The 24,169-nt window shown below is 34.0% G+C and overlaps 1 protein-coding gene across 1 annotated transcript; it reads right to left on the bottom strand.

Moving 5' to 3' along the window:
* Positions 1 to 2,665: 2,665 nt before the first annotated feature.
* LOC110103138 (probable tRNA N6-adenosine threonylcarbamoyltransferase) lies at positions 2,666 to 15,265 on the bottom strand. Its single transcript, XM_020831730.2, has 4 exons — positions 14,649 to 15,265; positions 3,989 to 4,144; positions 3,254 to 3,632; positions 2,666 to 2,867 (listed from the first exon to the last, which is right to left on the bottom strand). The coding sequence occupies exons 1-3, from the start codon at positions 15,201 to 15,203 to the stop codon at positions 3,255 to 3,257; spliced, it is 1,089 nt and encodes a 362-aa protein (XP_020687389.1). The 5' UTR covers positions 15,204 to 15,265; the 3' UTR covers positions 2,666 to 2,867; position 3,254.
* Between the last annotated feature and the right edge of the window lie 8,904 nt (positions 15,266 to 24,169).

Genomic DNA, 24,169 nt, shown 5'->3' with positions numbered 1-24,169 from the left:
AGACCGCATAAATTAAAGGCAAATTCAAATGAACTTCATGTGTAAATCAAGTAATAGATATTTCATATACTCATTAGAGGTTGCAGACCAAGAGCAGGTATATATATACACACTGTTACATTCCATAAAATTGCAGTGTAAACTTGTAAATTGCATTAAAAGAGCAATGATGTCACTGAAACAACAAAACTATTTTTCATCAGCAATTAAAATGAGAAAAAAAAAATACAAGCTTAAAGATGTAAGCAACATAAATGTTTGATTATTGTGGCCTGCAAATGACAAATATTAACATAATATTTTCATTATTTTTCAGATATATACTTCCATCATCATATCGGTAACTTTATCCCAACTATTTTGATTTGGCTTTATCAATCATTCTTATTGAGAGGTGACCGAGGTATTTAACATATTCTTTCTAAATCAATTTGAACAACTTCTATTCATATAATATTGCATCTATCTTTACTAATTTTAAATCTTCTAACACTGATTTTGACTTCGTTTGGGACGGCTTTTTTGTTGTTTCTTAAAGTAGCTTTTTAAAATAAAAATTAAAATTCTTATACTAAAAATCTGCTTTACGAATCATCAAGAAAGTCATCCCAAAGAAAAACTTTATCTAATCATACGATGAACATATTTTCTACACTTCATATTATCTATCCAAACAACCAAGTCTATTTTCAATCATTATATATTTAACATATGTAATTTCAATCATTTTTCTAATATAATCATTTATTATTTTATCCTGGTAATTTTGCCGCACATTATTCTAATTGGTGAGGCATTGTATATTTAATAGATGTCTCACCAAGTAGAAATATATCAATAGTAAAAAAATACACAACACCTCACCTTTGGATATCCACTATAAGCAATTCTATAACTAACAAAATATTAATCCTAGATGTAAACAAACAACTGTTGAAAATACTGAGGTCACTCCACAACTACTAAACTCTACTTCAACTTCTATAGCAATCACATCAGGTTTAGCTAAACTAAAAAAAATTCTAATTTTCTTCCCTAAGCAACATACATTGAGAACACTTTTCCAATTTCACTATTGCTTACTAGGGCAATAGATTGATTGCTTCCTAATACTCTTAAAACATTTATGCACAACTAAAACCCTATATTGTGCAGTCAAACTTTCAATTTTTACTATAAGATTTTTTTTTTTGTTTTTTCTAAGGCATTGCTTGGTCGCACGCATTAGGAGTGCATTGCATTCCATTTTCCTTGCATTGTAAGTTTACTGGAATTTAGTTTGCAGCCAAAATAATACAAAATAAAGGGGATTTGATTTGAAATACCACAGAAACCTCTATTTTCCCTGCATTTTAAAAGCACATAAATCTAGCAATTTCTAAATCCTTTTATTCGGTGACTCATCATCATCTCTAATAAATATATTTTTACTCGTGTATTCATTGAAGTATTTCATCAGTCTTTTCTCAATTTATTTTTTTTAATTATCTTCCAATCCTACTTGAGAAGGAAAAATACTAATAACAGCTCATTGATAATTATCTTAATAAATTCAATCTGTTTATAATTCTATTCACCTCAACAATTTACTTTTCAATTATGCATTCCCAAGTAACCTAACACATTACTATTATTAACGTTACCAACATACATCTTACAATCTTCTTCACTATCTTTATTTTTTTATCATTTTTGTTTAATTTATATAAATAAATAGTATTTATTCTTCTTTCAATCATTATGCCCATCAATCTCTTTTCTTCCCATTCGTAGTCCTCAAATTACATGTGGCTAAGTTAATCTTATACATAGAATTACTAAATGCTAACTTATGTTACGTTGTAGTGAGCAATTTGAATCGAGTTAGCTCAATTTGAAATGATTTCGATTTCAAGTCGATTTAGAATCAACATTTTGATTTCAAACTAAGTCCTTCGCACTAACTTGACTAGATGTCCATCCTAATGACGTCCTAGTCCACCCTTGCCTACTATTCATCACAATTAGGTTAAGTTGTCATACATCACTTTGAGAGCAACATCCAAATAGACCTTTGCCTAATCTCACCCCGATCGAATTATATTGTGATGCAAAATTTTAATTCAACTCAAAATTGAATCATTTTAAATGGATTCAACTTAACTCAAAATAATTTAGGTTTCATTTGGGATGGCTTTCTTACTGCTTCTTAAAGCAACTTTCAAGTATAAAAATTAAAATTTTTGTGTTAAAAAGTTGCTTTAAGAAGCCGTAAGAAAGCCGACCCAAACGAAGCCTTAGATTACAGGTTGAGATGGAATCATAATTTTGATTTTAAGTTACATCAAACTCGCTCAAACTTGACTCAATATCAGTCCTAGTGACGTCGCAGCACACTCGTCTGCTCTAACCAAAATCAAATTAAGTTGTAACTTGCCAATTTCAGGGAACGAGCTATCACTAGAAAAATTTAAATTTTGATTCATTCATTACTTTTGAAGTGTGTTTTATGATTGGTTCTTCTCATATGGGCTATGGACCAGTAATGACAGTTATCAAAAAAACAACAAGTCATAAAAAATAATAGTAATACTATTTTTTTTTTAAGAAATTTGAAACCTTCCACTTCCATATACTTCGATAAGTATATCTACATCCTTATGGAACTCCAGAAAAACAAGGCGGGTTTGTCAGCAAATAGCAGCAGAAAACAAATTGGGAACCGTTTAAAGATAAATAAATGCTGTGGCCTACGGAAAAATATTACAATATATCTTAAGTATGCACATCATACCTACTAAATTTAGTATTACATAGAAGAACATAACTCACAGCTATCTTGAAGCACATCGATCTACTGCTTCAGTAAATGCAATCCAGATTGAGTCCTGCATAATTACAATAAAAAAATTCTCTTATACTCTGTAAACGTAATATTAGCTCCTCTACCAAAATAGAAAACTGAACCAAATACATAGAAGTATATACATATCGATGAGCTAAAGTTGGGTCAATTTATCAGTATAATCAACTGTATTTTGCAAATTAATAATGTTTAAAATAATATAATAATTTCTATTTCTATCCACGATGAAAAATATTCATTGAAATTGGAAGCATTGATGAAAGCCAAATTTTCATGGGTTGTAAAATAACCAGATGTCAGCACTCACGCCAGTGTACCACGCTAGGCCAATATGCCTTAATGCATAATCTGTCTTCAAGCACACAAGAACTGGAGACAAAAATGGCAAAAAAAAAATATGGAAGTTACCTTAAAATTCCACGGCAGTCATGGAATCTCCAAATTTTCCATCACTTGTCACTATTTCTTCATTAATGATAGCTTTTTCTCTCCAGATTGCATGAACTTCATCTGTTCGAAACCTTTGGGTAAATGTTGAATCCTCCAAGGAAGTGGTCACACCATGAGCAAAAGCAAGAAGACCAGTATATGCAATCATGGCTCCATTGTCAACGCAGTATCTATCATCTGTTGCAAAAAGCCTGCCGCCCCTCTCAGCACACATTATCCTCATCATCTCCTGTAATCTTTCATTGCATCCAACACCTCCAACAATAAGGACATCCTTCTTATCACAATGAGCCATGGCACGCTCAGTAATCTCAACAAGCATTGCAAAGACTGTTTCCTGCAATATTTGAGTGAAAACAGTAAACAAAAGTTGGTAAACTTTGATAATTCAAAAAGTGATCTTGCATATGGACGAATTTTGAGATAATAGCCTTATTAAACAACATAGAGACACCCTTACAATTGGGTTTTATAGTCCACAACAACATGGATGTACAGCAAGTTGTACGTTTTCAATAATAATACTTGTGCTATCATTGCATGGCCTTGAGTTCTTGAACAAATTTTTTCTTTACATTAAGCTGCTTATCAGGTCACCAATATGCGCACTAAAGAACAATGAATATCATTACCCACTTATACATTAAAAGGTTTAAAGCTTTGGAACGACTCTGAAATGAAGACCACCAGTACCTGCAAAGAATAACAGAGATCTGCTGGAGTGCATTCATTATTTTTCAGCTTCTCAACAGCTGTAGCTTCAATGTAGCTTAAGATGCCACTAAATGAGACGTCCATTCCCTTAACCACGTATGGGAGATCAAGAAACTGCTCTCCTTTCTTCGCAAGCTGTGACAAAAACAAAGCCATTACCTTAGTGAAAATAAGCAGTATAAGGAAAAATCCTTCTTCATTTTGAAGAGACACAGAATAACCATATACACAAAGTCCTTGGAAAACCAACAGTGTTTCAACAAGGCCAGGAAAAAATATATCTATCATTCGCAAAGAATAAAAATCAACAACAAAACATATCATGAATAGTCTAAACAACACTGGTTTGGGTTTTCTTGTTGCCAAAAATTCAAGTTTCCCGCATATAAAATGTTCATCTCGACAAAAACAAATTAAAACCAACGGGAAAACATTGTTGGGCAAAGAATACATTGAAATGGAAACTAAATGAATTATGCACTCTACATCTACCAAGAAAGTGGATTTGACTCAAATTATAAGATCAGAAAGTATCACTTAGCAAAGCCTTTAAGGCTAGCCTACTCAAGGAAATGAAGATTCAGGACATCAGAACCATATATGAATTAAATTTATAGAAAACAATAACAAATGCTACTCTGGAAAATCATTATCACGTTTGGAGGATATAGAAGTTTTTTATTTCCAAACAAATTGAAAAGCTTACAAATGATTAGCAGAGATAATTTGCAAAGGCAACAAAGAATGGAAACAAGAGCTTCCTTGTGGCATGTTGACGATTCCAGCATGTGAGGATTTACCAAATTTATCACCCTGTTTTCAGTGTTAATATTGTGCTACTCAGCAGCATAAACATGCCCTTCTTCATCTGTTTTTATTTACTTTTATTTCAATTAAAAATTGAGCAGGCGTACACTACATGATGTCATGAATTATACAAACTACTTTATGAGAGAAGAAACCAACTGCTAACCCTTCATAATCAACAGATTTTAAAAAAAGGTAGTCGATACTAATTTGATTATTTGAGATAACAAGTAGCCTTGACTCATTGTTGGCTTGTTCAGCCATGTTTTCGATGGGTACTAGAAGAAAAATTCACTCCAGAATAGTGAAGATCACCACAAAAACACAGAATTTGGATGGGTACTAGAAGAAAAATTCACTCCAAAATAATGAAGATCACCACAAAAACACAGAATTTATTGAATCCGCTTAACAGAACATTTTCCTTCGCATATGAATTGAAGACTATGGCAGTAAATGTTCTGATCTTCTATTGATCCTATATCAATACGAACCAAGTCTAGCTGTAGGATGGCTTGATTCGATTTCAATTTGAGTCAGGAATTGATCATTTCAATTTGAGCCAAAAAATTATTTGCTTCCAATCACTTCTTCATCTTGAACCAAATTTTTAATTTAAACTATAAATAAGTACCCATACATACATAGGAATACATATATCGATACATAGATGCATTGATAAAAATAAAAATGAACACATAAATTTATGCATACATGGATGCATTTCAATCCAACAATGAATTAGCTCAATTTGACCCAGGTTCCATTCAAATTCAACTCATGCTAGGCATAGCTCATTAGTTGGCTGAATTATTTCGATCCAAGCTCAATCTAATACAAAATCAATCCAATTGAGAGATCCTCGATTTACAAGTCAATTCACAACTATATCGAAAACTCTCAACTCCCTCAATGCCATACTCTATTATATCTACCAAAATAGACTTGAATAAGAAGTTTCTATTCAACAAGATAATGAAACCAAAAATATACACCTTTGGTAGGCTTTCTTCATCTTTATAAGACTTCGTAAAAAAAAATGAAGTGAAACTCGTAAAAATAGATATATTGTTTAGTGTAATTGGTCAAGTAACTTGGCAACTTTAAGGTTAAATGTACGCTTGTAAAAACACCCCTAAGATGTATGATATCCCAAAAAAGCTACACTAAGAGGACAAAATTTAAGGCTTATGAGAGCAAAGTGAACAAACCTCAATGGATAAGATTTTGAGGATATGACATTCTTATTAGATGTCCTTAGATAGTCACAAATGCTTGTGTGTACACGCACATATAAGGACATAAGAGAATAAAAGAGAAGAAAACTGCTAGTGAATGGTAAAAGATTAAAGTCTATTAACAAAAAAAAACTAATTAAGGTTGAAACATTCACACACACATAAGGAAATATGAGAATAAAAGAGACAAAACTTCTAGTAAATGGAACTAGATTGAAGTTATTTATAAAAAAAAAATATTTGCAACATCCACCAAGTAAGATGATAAGCCTTTTTTCCCTTATCTAATTTTTGGGTTTCTTCAAAGCTTCACTAGTTTAAATAAATATAAATAGAAATATTATTACAATACAAATGTGTGCCAAAGAATAGCCTCATAATTTTGTTCAAAATAACAATCTTTTATGAGATTCAAATTGTTCATTACCACATTGCAAGGTAATGTTGCCTACTAGAAATTGGCGTATTTTGATTAGTCATTTGGGAGTAGTTGAATTTGTGTAAATTTTAGATGAGAGCATTGATATAGTTTAGAGGCATCAATAAGGTCGACCCCTTTGATGAATGCAATTCAAATGTTTGTATAGCCTCATCCAGAAGGAGTGGTTAAAATTCATCCCATAAGAATGGGGGAGCAAAAAATTGACGAGAATTTATAATTCCAAGGAAATTTTAAGTAGTCAAACTTGTCGACCTCATTGCAAAATAAACAACGAATCCAATTAGGGTGCTAATTAGCTTCATCCTAAAGGGTTTAACTTCATCTTATGAATTAATAAGTAGAACAATTAATTTAAAAGAGTAATAAAGTAAGGTGTCTAACGTGATGGAGTACCTAGACATAAGGTTGTTTTTTATTCCAAGGGGTGCTATTTTAATCTCATCTTAGACGAATAGAAACCCACATCCCGGAGAAATTGTGAGTGGACCATTTAGTAGCATTTGGTGCAAAAAATAGTTTTGAATAACCAACTGCATCAACCTTGTTGCAGGCAAATATTTGAGGAATCTAACTGTAAATAATAGTTTAATATCATCTCGAATTAATAGTATAACCGCATCTCAAAAAAATTGGGGGGGCATAGCATTTAGGAGAATTTAGTGTAAAGAAAATTCTTGGATAGCTAACCATGTAAACCTCACTATATGGGTGATGTAGGATCTAGATAATAATTTTAACTAATTCTAAAGAAATAATTTAACCTCATCTCACAGGAAGAAAGAAATTGCCACATTTTAATTGAGGGATATTAAACGTGCATGACATCATACATTTTAGAAATTTTCGAAAAATATTGATTTAATTTTGAACATGGGATTATTACAAAGATAAGGATGGATGAGAGGAGAGAACTCACTAAGTTTCATAATTGTTAAGTAAATATCCATTTTTTTGAAAATTTGAATATTTGAAAATAACCATAAAGATAAAGTTATTAATACAAATTATGGAAATTTTTTATATTAATTGTATGGTGAGCGGAGATTTAGGAGGAAAGTTTCAATAAAATTTTAAAGCAAAGATTAATGGGGAAAATTTTCAAGAATTTTATAAATCCAATAGCAATTTGATAAATTTGGAATTTTGAACAAATATTATCATAATAGAGTTCATTGAAACAAGATGATTCACCAAATTTCATAGTTTTTTCTAGTATCTACAATATCAAAAGTCATAGCACATTGCATTGGCTTTGAACCAATTTTGCGCAAAAAAAAATCAAACTTTTGGATTGTGGAGCCTCTTAGGACATGGGAGGTCACTTGAGGAGTTTTGTGGAGCTTTGTATTAGGATTTACCACTTTTGGTATCACCACTTTGGATTCTTTGCAAAATGGACTTAATCACATGGAGTTTAAGCTTTGACCATCGATTTGACCATACATGGCTTAAAACTTTATATCTTACGATTTTCCACAACAACATCAAGCCTTTTGTTTGGCTAACTTATACATATATCTTTCTCCCTCTTTAGATATCTTACGATTTTCCCTAAAAGATTAATGAATGGATCTAACAATTGACTTGATTTGTCCATTTTGACTCTTACAATAATGATTTCATTTAAGAGGGCATGATGAGGTTACTTGAGTGTAGGATTACACTCATCATGCAAATATTTTGATTATATTGTGTGTTGTAGGAAAGAATTAGGATTTTTTTAAAGTTCATTTCATTTCATTGTCCATTGCTTCATAGTTTTTGTCCAAGTGTCATTGTTGGATTTCATACTTATTCAAAAAAGTAAATTTTATGTCATACAATAGAAAGGTAATATTTTCATTACATGCTTCAGTTTACATGTTTCAACTTAGGAACAAATTCTAATTCATTTTCACCCCTTAGTGACAATCAACATTTAGATGAGATAGTATTTCGACTCAAACATCTCTACATCTCACAAGAAGTTTCAACAAAATGTCAATCATCATAGCCTCAAGTTAGGAGCGACAAAACTGTTTTACTGTCATATGACGCACATATCAAAAATAACATGATAAATGACACATAAAACCAAGACACTTTCAAAAGAATCATACCCACCACATAGATAACTATCCTTCAAGGTGATGATAACCCCCTCTCATCAATAACACTTTTATCATAATACTTCTTCAATGGAAAATGCTTGAATCTTAATTTACGAAAGGCCTAATCTTACTTGAGTTACTTTGTGAATCTTAATGAATTTCATGTGCAATCCTTGAATGTTTCACATCAATAACACCAAGACACTTTCAAAAGAATCATACCCACCACATAGATAACTATCCTTCAAGGTGATGATAACCCCCTCTCATCAATAACAGTTGATCATATTTGGATTGTAAAGATTTTGAGTCATACCTTAAACATAAATAATTATGCTTTTGGTGAAAAGTTGCCTCAATCTATCAAGTCATTGGACATTGGCAAACTGTGGTTGAAAAGTGCATTATCACATACTTCTGCAGACCACAACCATACAGAAATAACTATGCTTCGAGGTCTATGGTAGATAATAAGCTCCTTGGAGCTTAAATCTATTATGAAAGCATTTCATATGAGTACAAGCATGAATTGAAAGCTAAAAGGGGAGAGAGGTAGAGAGAGGGAGATGCTTGAGTTTAGGGACCCCTTCACCTTCTTCGTGTTTAGATTTTCTCCTTAATCGCCATTACAATAGCATTCTAAAAGAGCTTTATAACGAGTGAATGTGGAATGCTTATAAGCCTTGAGGTGGAGAGGGCTAGTTTATATAGCGGGGGATAGTCCCTTGTTCTTGGGATGAGAAAATTGTAACACTTAAAATGTATAAGGCAGCATGTAAAGGTAAAATCAAATTTAACCTAAAATTTTTACCCCAATTTTTGCATATGATGAAAATGATTTAAAATATTTTTAGAAAATTTTATATTTTGCTGCAATAATTTGAATATATATATAACTTACATAAATCCTAAAGCATTCAACATTGACTACCTCCCCTTCACCTCAGTAGCAAACAAAGAGCTTGCCATAAGATGTGTGAAGTCGAAGGGAAGAAGAGAACAATAGGTTTGGGCTTATTTTCTGAGGTAAAAGTCAAATTTTTGCACCACTCAATCCTAGTTCTAGGTTGATAGACCTAAGGGCTTTCATAAGGAGTAATCATTTTCATAAAATAGTACTTTGATGTCAATTTGATTTAAATTTGAGTTGATATGTTAAGGAATTATTGTAAAGGAAATTATTTTTTTTTTAATTGTGAAAAAAAATGTGCACAAAATATCGTTAGCTATTTTCTTATAAGAAAATTAGATCGTTTATATTGCAAAGATTGTAAAGTTATTCCAAGTAAAAATTTATGTATCCAACATTAATTATTAGTTTTGAACTTTAAGATAAAGGGATAGATAAAAAATAATGTAAAATGATATTCTAGGATTAGATGGGGACATTTAAAGAATATTAAAAAATATATATTTTTTAGAATAAGATTTTAGATCTTAAGATTTTATCTGTGCATGAGGATGCTAATGTTATATGGAAAAAAGTGGCTAGTGATATTAAGAATATTGCAAAAGATGTGCTTAGAGTATCAAAGGGAAAAGCTCCTAATAATAAAAATAGTTGGTGGTGGAATCCAAATGCGTAAGAAAAGATTAAGAATAAGAAGATTTGTTATAAAAATTGGTTTAATTTTAAAATTCTGATAATGAAGATGTCAAAATGTCATAACGGTAGACAACAAAGAATTCAATTAGGCAAAAATTCATATTTTTAGAAAATTACCAAATTATCAGAGATGTAAAATGATGTTTTAAGACTTTTATTGTAATACACTACTGTTTTTAGATGTCAAAATAAATTTCTGGGTAAATAAAAATCATTGTATTTTCAAAATCACCCGGTGAAAAATCTCAAATAAATACTCAAAATGCTCATGATCTCTATGACATATAAAAAGTTACACTATGAAAGTTTTGTCAATACAAAGTTAGTCATGTTTTTCGATAACGGAAACACAAATTTGAGCGAAAAAATATCAAAAATACAAAATCTTTTAAATCAGAAATAAGATATAGATTCCTTACAGTGAGACGAGAAAATCTCTCAACTGTGTCGACGGACAAAAATTGCTCCGCAGCCTCCAAATCTCAAATCTATTTTTCTCTCTCCTCTAAATCTCTCTTAAAACCTCAAACCAATTATCTGTCTTGAGAAATGGAAAAAAAACCGAAAAAGCTAAAGGATTTCTTAAGGAAATGATTTTAGTGGTATTAGATATTTAGGAATAAAAATAATATAATATTGGAGGTCAACATTAGAGACTAAAGGTTTTCGCTTGAGTAGATCTAAAACGGAATATATAGAGTGTAATTTTAGTAGTAATGACCTGGTGAAGGGATTGTGACTTTGGGCGATCAAGTCATTAATAAGAGCACACGTTTTAGATATCTTGGATCTATTATTCATAGTGATGGTGAAATAGATGGGGATATTATCAGCAGAATTCAAGTTTGATGATTGAAGTGGAGGAATGCATCGGGCTTGTTATGTGGTAGAAAAGCACCCCTCAAACTTAAGGGAAAATTCTATAAGATGGTAGTGAGGCCTGCAATGATTTATGGTGCTGAATGTTGGCCATTAAAAGAGAAGCATAATACTAAGTTATGTGTGGCAGAGATGAGGATGTTCAGGTGGATGAGTGGTTTTACCCTTAGAGATAGGATACGAAATGAGCATATACGTGAAAAGGTTGGAGTAGCTCCAGTAGAAGATAAGATTAGAGAGAGTCGCCTTAGATGGTTTGGTCACATAAAACGGCGGCCTTCCAATGAACCGGTTAGGAGACTAGAGGTAATAGATTTGAAATTTGTTAAGAAAGGTAGAGGCAGACCTAAAAAGACTTGGTTAGAAAATATTATGAATGACCTTTCTTTATTAGATTTAAAAGAGAATTTGACCTTTAATAGGACAATGGATAAAAAGGATTCATGTAGCCGACTCCACGTAGTGGGATAAAGGCTTGATGTTGTTGTTGTTGTGCACAAAATATCAAGATTTCAAGGGATTAAAAGTAAGAAAATTCATTCAAGATTGATCCACCATTTGTTGTGAGATGCTCAATCTCCAGTATATGAAGCGAAGTATTCTTATGTCTATTACTTTCCAACACCTGCAATATGGCATTGGACTAATATATGTTTTCTAGTAGACAATTCTTCGTATTGAGCATGTTAATGATATTTGAATTGGCAGTAACTCTACTATATTGCACATCTTTATTTGTTTAATATGATTATATGTTACTTTCACATTATTTCTTATGCATATTGGAGTAAACATATAGTACTTTCACATGTTGCCATATTTGTGCCTTAGATAAATGTTGATGTAGATTATTTGTGTCATGTTCATAATATTGATATGTAATTTTAAATTCTTATGATGTTGATGCTAAAAAATAAGCCAAAGGTTCATTCCATGTGGGATGGGTTCGCAAATTAAAATGATTTACAAAAGACGAGCAAAATCACCAACAATGTGAGCCTATGTTTAGGGGAAAAAAGGGATCTTAACATTCAATAATTCTATGTTAGAGTGGTCCAACCGTTATCTAGGAGTCATTCAATAACCGCTTATATTGGAGAAAATCCAACCCTTATTGACATTTATAATAGACTGACGGTTTAGGTGACAACCATATGATTTACACCAAAACATAGTCAATCATTATATGACACTTCTAAGATTATGACATGTAAGAACAATAACAAAAATATGAAAGTAAAACTAGTATCTTGTTACAAGTATTTGACTAGCATATGCATGGAATGATTGAATACTTTATAGTTATATTTTTATTTCTTGCAAACATTTATGGTTATTACTTATGATTGTGCCATACATTCAATTATCAAAACATGCCTTGATTTGAGGCTTATTGCATTGAGCTAGTTAGTAAATGATTATTAATACTTATCTCAATTTAATCAAGCAATATAGCATATTATTTTCTTTCCCTTGTATTTTGAACTCCATAGTAGACTTGATTATCCAACTAAGCCTTCTAGCTCATTAGATATTACTCTAATTGTTGTTTAGGCATGAGAAAATAGCAAGTGAGCAGTAGGAGGGTGAATAGACTTATCCTTCATCTTGATGTTTCGATGTACAATATTTGTGTCATAGAGAAGAGAAATATTTATGACATATATTAAAGATATTTGGTATATATATATCATCTATAATGTTTATTAAAAAAAATTGTAATTTATTTTCATGAACTTAATTGTGTGCACTTTTCTATTAAAGGTTATGAGGAGCTATTTAAACAAGTTTTCTACTCACTCGATCTTGCTTGATAAGAATTTGAATAAGTGTTGGTGAGAAATATACTTAATTTGATTGTCAATCTCTGCCACATCTTGTGCTTAACCAAAGGGAGCCAAAATTGGCCATAACATGATTAAGTCCCCTACCACTTTACTTGGATTGAGAAAGCTAGATGGATCTCAAAATGAGCTTAAATCAAAATTTTGGTGGTTTGAAGTCCAATCTAAGAGGTTAAAATGAAGGTTCCTACAAGTTAACCATAACTATGGTTTAGAAACTCAACATTAACTTAACGGTTCACAATTACGGCTTTAAAATCTTATCTCGAAGTCTATCACATTGTGGAGTTAGTGATGCCTTAACAATGAGTCGTTAAGGGGTTAGTGGCAAGTACTTAACTTCGTGAATTATGGATTGCATCCCATCTCATGCATTATTCAATTTCAATACTTGATCGAGTTGATTAGAGTTGATTGATGTTTGAGAATTTAGATTTATTGATCCTTCAAAATAAGGGTTATAAAAAATGCCTCATAACACATTTCATGATCTTACCTAACTTTTTTCACTCCCACGGGGATGCAAATCTCATTCTGGGTATAATTTTGGACAACTAGATTTAAAATGCAATGTATTTTGAAAGTACATTTGAAAATCACTTTCTAGTTCATTTTGATTGCATTTGAAATTGACCCATCTTGAATGAATTTCAAATACACACCACACCCTGGGTAAAAGCATCTGACTACCGTGCTAACGACTACTGCGCACCTGTTGCCCTAGCCATCAATCAGCTCCGATCAACTATTCTTTTGAATGCACTATTACTTTATTTTGTATTTGATTGCTTTAACTAAACAAAAAAGGTAAAAAGCATGCATTTGTAGTGTACACAACCAAATAGCTCAAAAGTAATTCTTGATTTTACTTAAACTACATTTTTCACCATGCATTCCTTTTTTATCAAGCCACACATTACCTAAGATAATCATGTACTATCACTGCCTATCTACCACTCTTCAAAATTTCACAGCCAACTGACTGAAATTCCACCAAATCCAATGCACTGACTACGATTTCGCCGTACCATCTTCCAACCACTATCTTCTGTACCAAATCCCGCAAGATCTTCAATGTGTCAGATCCATCCAGATCCACAAGCAACACCACCCCAAAAGCCAAAACCCGCCTCTTTTAGGCTCCATCTCTCACCTCACCAACTCCAACCACCAACATTGTCATCTCCAACATATCCATAGATCTCCATTCCACAATACTTCCTAAAAGCATCAAAATCTACACAGAATTTACGAGTCCTACATCGTTAACTCAACCTTGACACCAACTAGATTTGCCACATCTGCCCAGCTTCGAACATCTTAGCCCAGCAAATGCACTCAAGCACCAATGACTGCTGCCTTCCAATGTTGTCATGACATGCTCGAGCATGAGGGCAAGGTTGTTATGATGGTCTGGGAAATGAATGAATAATGTTATGGCTCTTTAGTAGGTAGTAGATTGTTATCAAGTTATTAGTGAGTAATTTATGTTTCCTTATGCGCTATAAAAAAGCTTCTTATGAAGAGTTAATACAAAAAGAAGCAAATATATCAGTTTTGCTTCATTTTATTTTCCATCTGAATATCATAGTTGTAGGCACCCTATATTGCCAAAAGCCTTCTCCCCAATATATCAAGAGCTGTAGAAATACTACAAATTATCTAGTTATTCTATTTTAATGCAATAGAATATTGTTTTCTATGATACTTGGTGTTTGGCTCACGTCAATTACCTGCTCAATGTTGTAACCAGGACTCGGATCATTAGAAAGCGTCAGAACCCTAGCAAACCTATCAAGGCAGTTCCCCACAGCAATATCAATAGTTTCTCCGAAGATCCGGTACCTCCCTTCACTATAAGCTATAACCTGAGTGTTCCCACCACTGACGTAGAGCACCACCGGGTCATCGGCGCCAGTAACCACACGGCCCATCTCGATATGCGCGACGCAATGATTTACAGCCACGATCGGCTTTCCCCATAGCTGCGAAAGCACTCGAACAGCGACAGCACAGACCTGTAGCGGTGCCCCCATGCCGGGCCCGCGAGTGTAGCAGATGCAATCAATATCCGCCGGAGTAAGGCCAGCGTCATCAAGGGCCGAGCGGACAAGCGGGATGACATGCTCGAGGTGGTGATGAGCGGTTTCGCGAGGGAGGAATCCATGGCCGGGAGGAGTGATATAGGTGTGGCGAGGATTGGAAAGTATGGATCCATCTAGGGTTACGATGCCGACTCCGATCTTGTTCGCGGATCCTTCGAAGCCAATCGCAGTTAGCCTCTTCATATCTTTCGCACTCTGTGGCACTAAGTTTCTGTGTGGTTGGAAATTAATGGCGGGAAATTGGTCACTCAGATTTTATAGCCAGCAATTAGGGTCTGGATAATGTAAGGCTCTTTTGGATGGCTTTTTTTGTTGATTTTTTAAATAATTTTTTATTATAAAAATTTTATTTTTTAACTAGAAAATGATTAAGAAGCACTAAGATTTTCTTTGAGTCAATTTTTTTATAGTTTTCTGAAATAATTTTTTAGTTCAAAATTTTAAACTAAAAAATTATTTTAAAAAATATTTAAAAAGTAATCTCAAATAAAGCATAAAAGTCATCCCAAGTGAAACCTTATATGAGTGTAAAATGGAAAATTATTTGTTGAAAAATCATATGAACCACATCAGGCTCGACAAGTTGTGTTGCTCGCTCTGTTATATCATGATTCTCGATAAAGATCGTAGCTAAGGAGGGAGGGAGCGATCAACTAAAATAATTATATGAATTTTTAATGTTTTATTTTATATTATCATTATTTTTTATTAAAAATAATTATTGTTAATTATGTTTATTCTTTTATTTACACCTATATAACACATATTTTTATATGAAAATAAGTTATAATTTCAAACATGAAAGAAAAAATTTAAGATAATATCTAAAAAATATAATTTATACCGCACTAGAATAATTTTTGTCTTCTCCACCTATCTCATCTTGCTTTAAACTACTTTATTATCTAAATTATGTGTATTAGTGGTGGACTTGCTAAGGAAAAGTCTCATTTTAATTATTTAAGATTTAAATATATTTTAAATATAATAAAAAATAAATACAAAATTTAAAATGATTTTTGATGTGGTTATCAATTATAATTATTGTTGCATCCTGGAGTATTCGCTGCGGTAAATAAATATAAAGTTTAACGTCTTAGCGTTGTACGAAAATCTGGTACACAATCAGATAAGAGAGAGGGTGCGTCATACATTAGAGACGCGACAAATTTTTACGTGGAAAACCCCTGAATAGGGGGAAAACCACAGGGCCTGGCCAAGTAAAAATGAATCCACTAGTATTGTAGTGTATTACAAATGAGGTCCTTCCTCGGGGGAAGGCCTTAGCTTGATATGCATCTTAAAGAGTACATTACAATGTGAGAATACAAATCATCAATGTTGATGTGTTTGTTTGGCCCGAAGGGGCTGTAGTCGGCGGGCGACGTAAATTAGAAAGACCATAGTCGGCGAGCAACGGAGGTTGGAAGGACTGTAGTCGGCGGACAACGTAAGTTAGAAGGACCGTAGTCGGCAGGCAACGGAGGTCGGAAGTACTGTAGTTGGCAGACGACTTAAGTTGGAAGGACGTAGTCAACGAGTGACGGAGGTTGAAAGTACTGTAGTCGACTAGCGACGTAAGTCAAGAGGACCGTTGTCTGACGACAAAGGTCATAAAGTTTACGTCGGGTAGAAGTTTAGTAATTGATAGAAATCCAACATCATATACATGTCCGGTAAAAAGTCCGACAATAGGCGGAAGTCCAGTGTCAGGTAGAAATTTGACGACGAGAGGATGCCCGATGTCGGGTAGAAGTCTGACATAAGTTGGAGGCCGATGAGAACTCCAGCGTTAGATGATATTCGGGCAGAACTGTGGCGTCGCTTGGAGTTTGGGTGAAACTCTGGCATCACTTGGAGGTCGGGCGGAGTTCCGTCGTCACTTGGAGTTTGGGCAGAATTCCGACGTCACTTGTAGGTCGGACAGAATTCCGGCGTCCCGTGGAAGCTGAACGGAATTCCTGCGGTGGCCAAGGAGGAGTTTCTTCCCTCCTATCCTTCTTATCTTCTGTTCTCCTCTTGCTTCTTGCTTCGACCCCCCTCTCATGAGAAATGAGGGGTCTATTTATAGATATTTTGGAGTGGCATGGCTTGTAAATAGGTGAGATATCATGGGTAAATAGGGAGTAGTCGGATGGACGGTCGATATTGAATACTTCGATCATGGACTATTTGTCAGACATTTGAAGGCCTTAATGATGTTGTAATTCAGTGATATTGGGCTCGTTGGATTCGTCTCATTGAGCCGCTCGATACGATTATAAGCATGTCATTTTGGAAGCCGTTTGGTAATCCAAATTATGGATTGAACCTTCCAAATGTGCTTCGGGTCTTCTATTTGGACCCATTTGGGCTCAGATCGCGTTAAATTTGGTGTCATTGGGTTTGTCTTTCTGAGCCGATCAGTTCAACTATAAAGCTTGCTGAAATCAAAGTTCAAATGATCCCATATTTAATTTTTTAAGTTTCTAAATCAATTTTTTGCCTCGAGATTCATGCCTTTCAAGATATTTTTTGATAATATATCAGTTGTCCCCCTATTTTCGGACGTTGAAGCTCCAGAAGTCTGAAAATATTTTTCACTACATTTTAAATTGATCAGATAAGAAAATGTCAGAAAATTCTGATCTGAAACATTTAAAATTGAATAAATAAGAAATTGAGTTTATGTACCCATATTATCCATTTGTAACTTTTACTTCATATGATGCTCACAAAGACTTGCCACCAGAACATTACTGATGAGAGAATGATACACTCGTTAAAGGATAGTGGGTAAAGTTAAGCTCCTCTTTTATTTATCAATGAATTAGCAGCACTTCTATAATTCAATAACTCTATTTCATAACCAACGTCTACAGCTCATGGAATTAGGGGGTGAAAGGGCGCACCCTCTCACGGGGCACAGTATTGAGAGCAGTTTTTTTTTTATTGTGGGCCCCACATATACTCTTCTTTTTTTTTCTATTTTGGCGTAGCAGCCCGCCTCTTCAAAAAATTTTTTTAAAGTGTCCAGCTCTAAACATAGAGCTTTTTTTTTTCTTTTTTGTTTTTTTAAGGATATTCTTGGCATCTTTTTGGAATATTCTCATTTCTATGGAATATTCCTCCATCATTTTCTCCTATAAATAGCCCCCTAAGGCAAAGAGAAAATTGGTCATCTCATTCTTCTTCTTTCTTCCTCTAACTATCTGATAGTTGAGGCTTTCCGCTATTTTTTAGTAGGTAACTTTCCCTACTCAATTTAGCGCCCTCCTCTTGTACAGAAGTTGGAAATTTCTTTTCTTTTTCATTCTTCCTTCTTCTGGCTTTCTAACAGTTGAGGCTTTCCCCTGCTTTTCGTAGGTGACTTTCCCTACTAAAATCGGCGCTCCTCTTTTTTGTATAGAAGTTAGACTTTTTGCAGTCATTTCTTTTCTTTTTCCTCCATCATTCTAACTTTCTTACAGTATAGGCATTCCCCTGTTTTTCGTAGGTGATTGTTACTACGTAAAATCCAGGGCCCCTCTTCGTGTGTAGAAGTTTAGAATTTTTGAATCCGTTCATTTTCTTCGTGTGTGGAGGGGAACTAAATTTTGGAGGCATTCAACTGTTGGTGATATGCAACATTCTCTTATCGAGCTTCAGTGCCCCTCTCTTGTGTAGAAGGAGATGTTCTTTTCTCCTTGGTATTCTCTTGCGAACTTCTTCTTACATTGGAGGCATTCCGCTGTCATAGATAGGAGGCATTCCTCTATCAAGCTTCAGTGTCCCTCTCTTGTATAGAAGGAATCACGATGAGAGCTAACTTCTTAAAAGACTATCCTTGATAGAAGAAGATCAGTTGCTACTTGTATATGAGGATTTGATAAGATCTGGCGGCAATAGTGTCCGGGAATAGAACTAGAAGTGACGAGTAGACGGGGAGAAGTTCAATGTTTTTTTAGCGAAAGTCTGTTGGCAATGGACAGTCGAGTTGAAGACCGTTGGCAGTTAACAATCAATGTAGATCTGAAGGAGAAAATTTGAAGGTGCGTTGCAAGAAACAATTGAGCGAGAAGCCAATGATGGCGATATGAAGTGAAGGGCCGCCGGCAAATATCAGAAGAAGGGCCGATGATGGCGGGAGTCCAGTAGCAATTTGCTATTTCAATATATATTCATACTAAAATGTACGGACATCATATATCCTTTATATGTCAGAGCTCTGCTCGATGATGTTAACAAGTGTGGAAGAGGTTAAAAGAATCCACCATGGATCGATTTTACCTTGATTGGTAGGGTGCGAACACTATGTGTATCCTGAATTAGAGATAAAGAATGGTCTATCTTTAGACCGTTATTGTCTTTTTGAGGTCGAGATTAAGACCTTAACCAAGGAGTAGAAGTCCAACAAGGGACTATATAAAGCTTGTAATTGATTGGAAGTATCCTTACATTTACTAGAATTTTCCTGAAATATCATCTTAATGTTGAAAGCAATTGAGGGATCTTCTTGACCACAATCGGGGTCAAAGTTGCCCCCAGTCCACATCTGATTCTTATGAAACTGATGCAACAATGACTGATGTCAGGGAGAGAGGGTGCGTCATGTATAAATGAATACACTAGTATTATAGTTGATTACAAATGAGGTCCTTCCTTGGGGGAAAGCCTTAGCTTGATATGCATCTTATATAGTACATTACAAGGTGAGAATACAAAGCATCAATGTTGATGTGTTTGTTTGGCCCGAAGGGGCTGTAGTTGGCAGGCAACGTAAGTAAGAAAGATCGTAGTCGGCGAGTGATGGAGGTTAGAAGGACTGTAGTCGGCAGGCGACCTAAGTCAGAAGGACCGTAGTCGGCGGGCGATGGAGGTTGGAAGTACTGTAGTTGGCGGTCGACTTAAGTCAGAAGGATCGTAGTCGACGGGCAATGGAGGTCGGCAGTACTGTAGTTGCCTGGCGACGTAAGTCAAGAGGACCATTATCTTACTATAGAGGTCATAAAGACGGCGTCAGGTAGAAATCCAATAATGGATATAAATCCAACATCAGATATATTTCTGGGGAAAATCCGATAATAGGCGGAAGTTCAGTGTCAGGTAGAAATTTGATGACGAGCGGATGCCCGGTGACGGGTAGAAGTCTGTCGTAAGTTGGGGGCCGAGGAGAACTCCAGCGTTAGAAGATATTGGGGTAGAACTCCAGCGTCACTTGGAGTTCGGGTGAAACTCTGGCGTCACTTGGAGGTCCGGTCCGTCGTCACGTGGAGTTTGGGCGGAATTTCAGCGTCACTTGGAGGTCGGACAGAATTACGGCATCCCGTGGAAGTCGGATAAAATTCTGGTGGTGGCCAAGGAGGAGTTTCTTCCATCCTATCATTCTTCTCTTATGTTCTCCTCTTACTTCTTGCTTTGACCTCATTCTCATGAGAAATGAGGGGTCTATTTATAGATATTCTGGAGTGTCATGGCTAGTAAATAGGCGAGAGATCAGGGGTAAATAGAGAGTGGTCAGATGGACGGTCGATATTGAATTGTTCGATCATGGACCGTTTGTCAGGCATTTGAAGGTCTTAATGATGTCGTACTTCGGCGATCTTGGGCTCGTTGAATTTGTCTTGTCGAGTTGCTCGATACGATTAGAAGCATGTCATCTTTGGAAGCCGTTTGGTAGCTCAAATTATGGATTGAACCTTCCGAATGTGCTTCAGGTCTTCGATTTGGGCTCATTTGGGCTCGGATCGAGTTGAATTTGGTGTCGTTGGGTTCGTCTTTTGAGATGATCAGTTCGACTGTAAGTTTGCTAAAATCAGAGTTTAGATGATCCCAAATTTAATTTTTGAAGTTTCCAAATCCATTTTTGCCTCGATATTCATGTCATGCTGTTCAAGATAATTTTTTCATGATATATCAATTATTATCATTGTTGAATACCAAAATTATTCATAAAATCACATCTAACTATATTAGAATACTTAAGTTTTTTTTGTTGAATTTTAAAAATAACTGTGAAAAGTTATTTTAAAATTTTATTTCAGTCACCATTTAATTAAGGTTTAGAAAGAAATATTGATTTTAAATTATGAGACTCATAAAATGAAAGCGTGTTGTAACAAAAGCATTATCCCCCAAAAGCAAAGTTTTGAAAACCGGACCGGACAGCGAACCGAAGAAGGAGAGGTTCAGTTCACGTTCGACCGGTCGACCGGTCGAACCGGAGTGAACGGATGACTAATAAATAATAATATATTAATATTATAAAATTTATAAAATGATTAGACATTTTCCTCTAATAACTTCACTCTAGCTACATTTCATTTTATATTCAACTCATCAAATAACATAAGTATTGCATCAATTAAATTTATAAAACATAAAATAACACACAATATAAATGTGATATTAAATAAGTCAATAAAATAATAAATATAAACAAATATTTCATAAATAAGTAAATAACTAATCAAATAAGAACTTTTTGAATGCATACATTTTGTCAAGTGTTGGGTTTTGAGGAAGAAATCTTCTATAATACGATTTGGATTTTTGTAGTGTTGCTTGGTTTTGCCAGAAGCATATCTTTAAATACAAACAAAAAATCTTTAATTAATCTCTAAAGATATGACAATATGAATTCATAACCTTGAATAAAAGTATAAAACTACAATCTGTCACTGATATGTCAAGCACAAAAACATTCAAAACATGGGTGCATCGTGAAAGAAAAAGAAAAACACATTCATAATACATATATATAGTTTAGGGTGTTTCTCTTAATTAATTCCACAAAAGAAAAATCTAGAAATCATCTCCTAGATTTGAAGCATCAAAAGTTATATCTCTAAATCCCTGTTCATCAAAACATTCCCCTCCAAATGCATCAATATCCTCATTGCCAAGTATTTCATTGTCATTTCCAACATCATCTAGGACATCTTCATCTGCATATTAGAAATATAAAATATTTTAACATCTCTTTTAATTTTCAAATGATATAAGTATATAACTTAAACCAATTAAAAGCTTACTTTGAGGTTCTTTAGTAGAACTAGTATTAAGTTCTTCAGCAACAGGAATGACATCTTCTGTATAAATTTCAGTCTCTAAATTCTCCAAAATAAGCTCTGAAACAGGTTCTTCATCAAGCACCCAAAAATCCACCATCTCTATGCTAGTATAATCCAAAGGATCATTTTTTTTTTTGAAATCTAAATATAATTAAAAGATTATTAAGTCATACAAGCATAAAGAAATGATATCTCTATATTAGTAGGTAATATGTTAATATAATTAAAAGTCATATAATCATACATATGCCTCAAATTGAGGTTGTATCGAACAAATACAAGATCATTAAGCCTTTGATGCTCTAAATGATTTCTTCTCTTTGTATGAATTTGTTCAAATACACTCAAATTTCTTTCATATCCAGAAGATGAAGATGTTTGGCTAAGAATTCTAACCGCCAATTTCTATAAATTTGGTGCACTTGATCCGAACATCTTCCATCATTCATCTACAAATAGATAAAATTAGTTAACTAATATCTGATATGCATGAAACAATAAATACATACTAAAATATTTATTTAACTTACCAGGCTGCATTTGTTTGGCCGTTGTTAGTGTAATTGGTTTGCCAAAGCTTTCCAAACTGTCACGAAATAGTCTAACTTCATTCATTGTTGTTGTTGAATTAGGACATATATCCTTATTTCCAATCAGCTCAATTAAACCTTGCAACACTTCAGCTTTGTGGCAAAAATTTTCTTTATCATACTGAAAATGTGGATTAAGAAAATAAGCTGCACAATGTATGTCTTGTCTTAACTGCCTATCCCATCTCCTCTTTATAATACTTGTGTAAGGTTTATACATCCTTTTGGCATTTATAAACATTAACTTAATAGCTTTCCTTGCCTTGTACATGCCATCATAAAGAAAGCCTAGAGATAGTTTCTCATCAAAATCTACAACTCTCAATAACCGAATCAAAGGACCAAATAATTTGGAAGTTAGCAAACAGTCATTCCAAAACTTATTATCCAAAATGATAGCTGATACCTCTTTCCCTTTTGCTGTTTTGGATATCTTTGAATCAACGAAACTTTACTTGTTATGAAAGACTAAGTCGATTTTGTAATCAAACATGCTTTTCAAAGTTATGAATATTGTAACAAATCTAGTTGCTCCAGGCCTAATAATTTCTTTCCAACCATCTCTTTTTCTTAGCCAAGCTAAAACAAAAACATAGTTATACACAAAAATTATAACTTTCGATGCTTTTTGTGCTAAATCCTGAATATGAAACATATTTCCAATATATTTAAGAATGAGATTTAAACAATGAGCAGAGCATGAAGACTAATATATATTACCAAATCTTTCATGTAGTAGTTCCCCCGCCTTCTTGTAGTTTGCAGCATTATCTGTCACAAGCTGCACAACATTATGTGGCCCTATCCATTCAACAACTTTAGAAAATAATGAATATAAAGTCTTGGCATCCTTCGTGATATCAGAAGCATCCACATATTTCAAAAAAGCTACACCCCTTGGACAGTACACAAGAAAATTAATCGAGGTTCTATTCTTATTATCTGTCCAACCATCAGCCATGAGTGTGCAACCTATTTCTGACCAAGATCATTTGTATGAATCAATCAACAATTTGTATTCCTCTTTACAATATCGTAGAAGATTAACTATCAATTTGTAGTATGAAGTCAATTTATATCCAGGTCCAATTGCAGCTGTAGCATCAATTGTCTTTTGAGCAAAATTAGAGTTTATGGCATTTAATGGGATGCAACAGTCATAAAACCACCGCGCAACAGCTAAATCAGCATGGTGAATGGCTTCTTTGGATGCCATTACACTTTTCAATGATGGTTGAGAACCTGCTTTAGTTCTTGGTGCAAAAAAATTTTCTATGTTATCTAGCTTTCTCTTCCCTCTATCAATGCCTCCATGGTGTGCATCAGAGGATTGTGATTTTGGGAAGTGATGAAGAGCCTCTTTCTTCTTCCATACATTCATCCACAAACACAGCTGTGTTCTGCTCTAACTCCTCTTCGGCTTGTTATTTTTTCTTGCCTATTTCTTTCAAATTTTCTTGCATATGGTAACGAACGTCATGTGGGACTTTCTTGCACGAAGCTATGTTAACTCTAATTCCTGCTAAAT

Source organism: Dendrobium catenatum, unplaced genomic scaffold, assembly GCF_001605985.2.
Source record: "Dendrobium catenatum unplaced genomic scaffold, ASM160598v2 fragScaff_scaffold_465, whole genome shotgun sequence".
NCBI classification, from domain to species: Eukaryota; Viridiplantae; Streptophyta; class Magnoliopsida; order Asparagales; family Orchidaceae; genus Dendrobium; species Dendrobium catenatum.
Note: the sequence above shows the minus strand (reverse complement) of the source record. Positions and strands in the feature narration are given on the sequence as shown.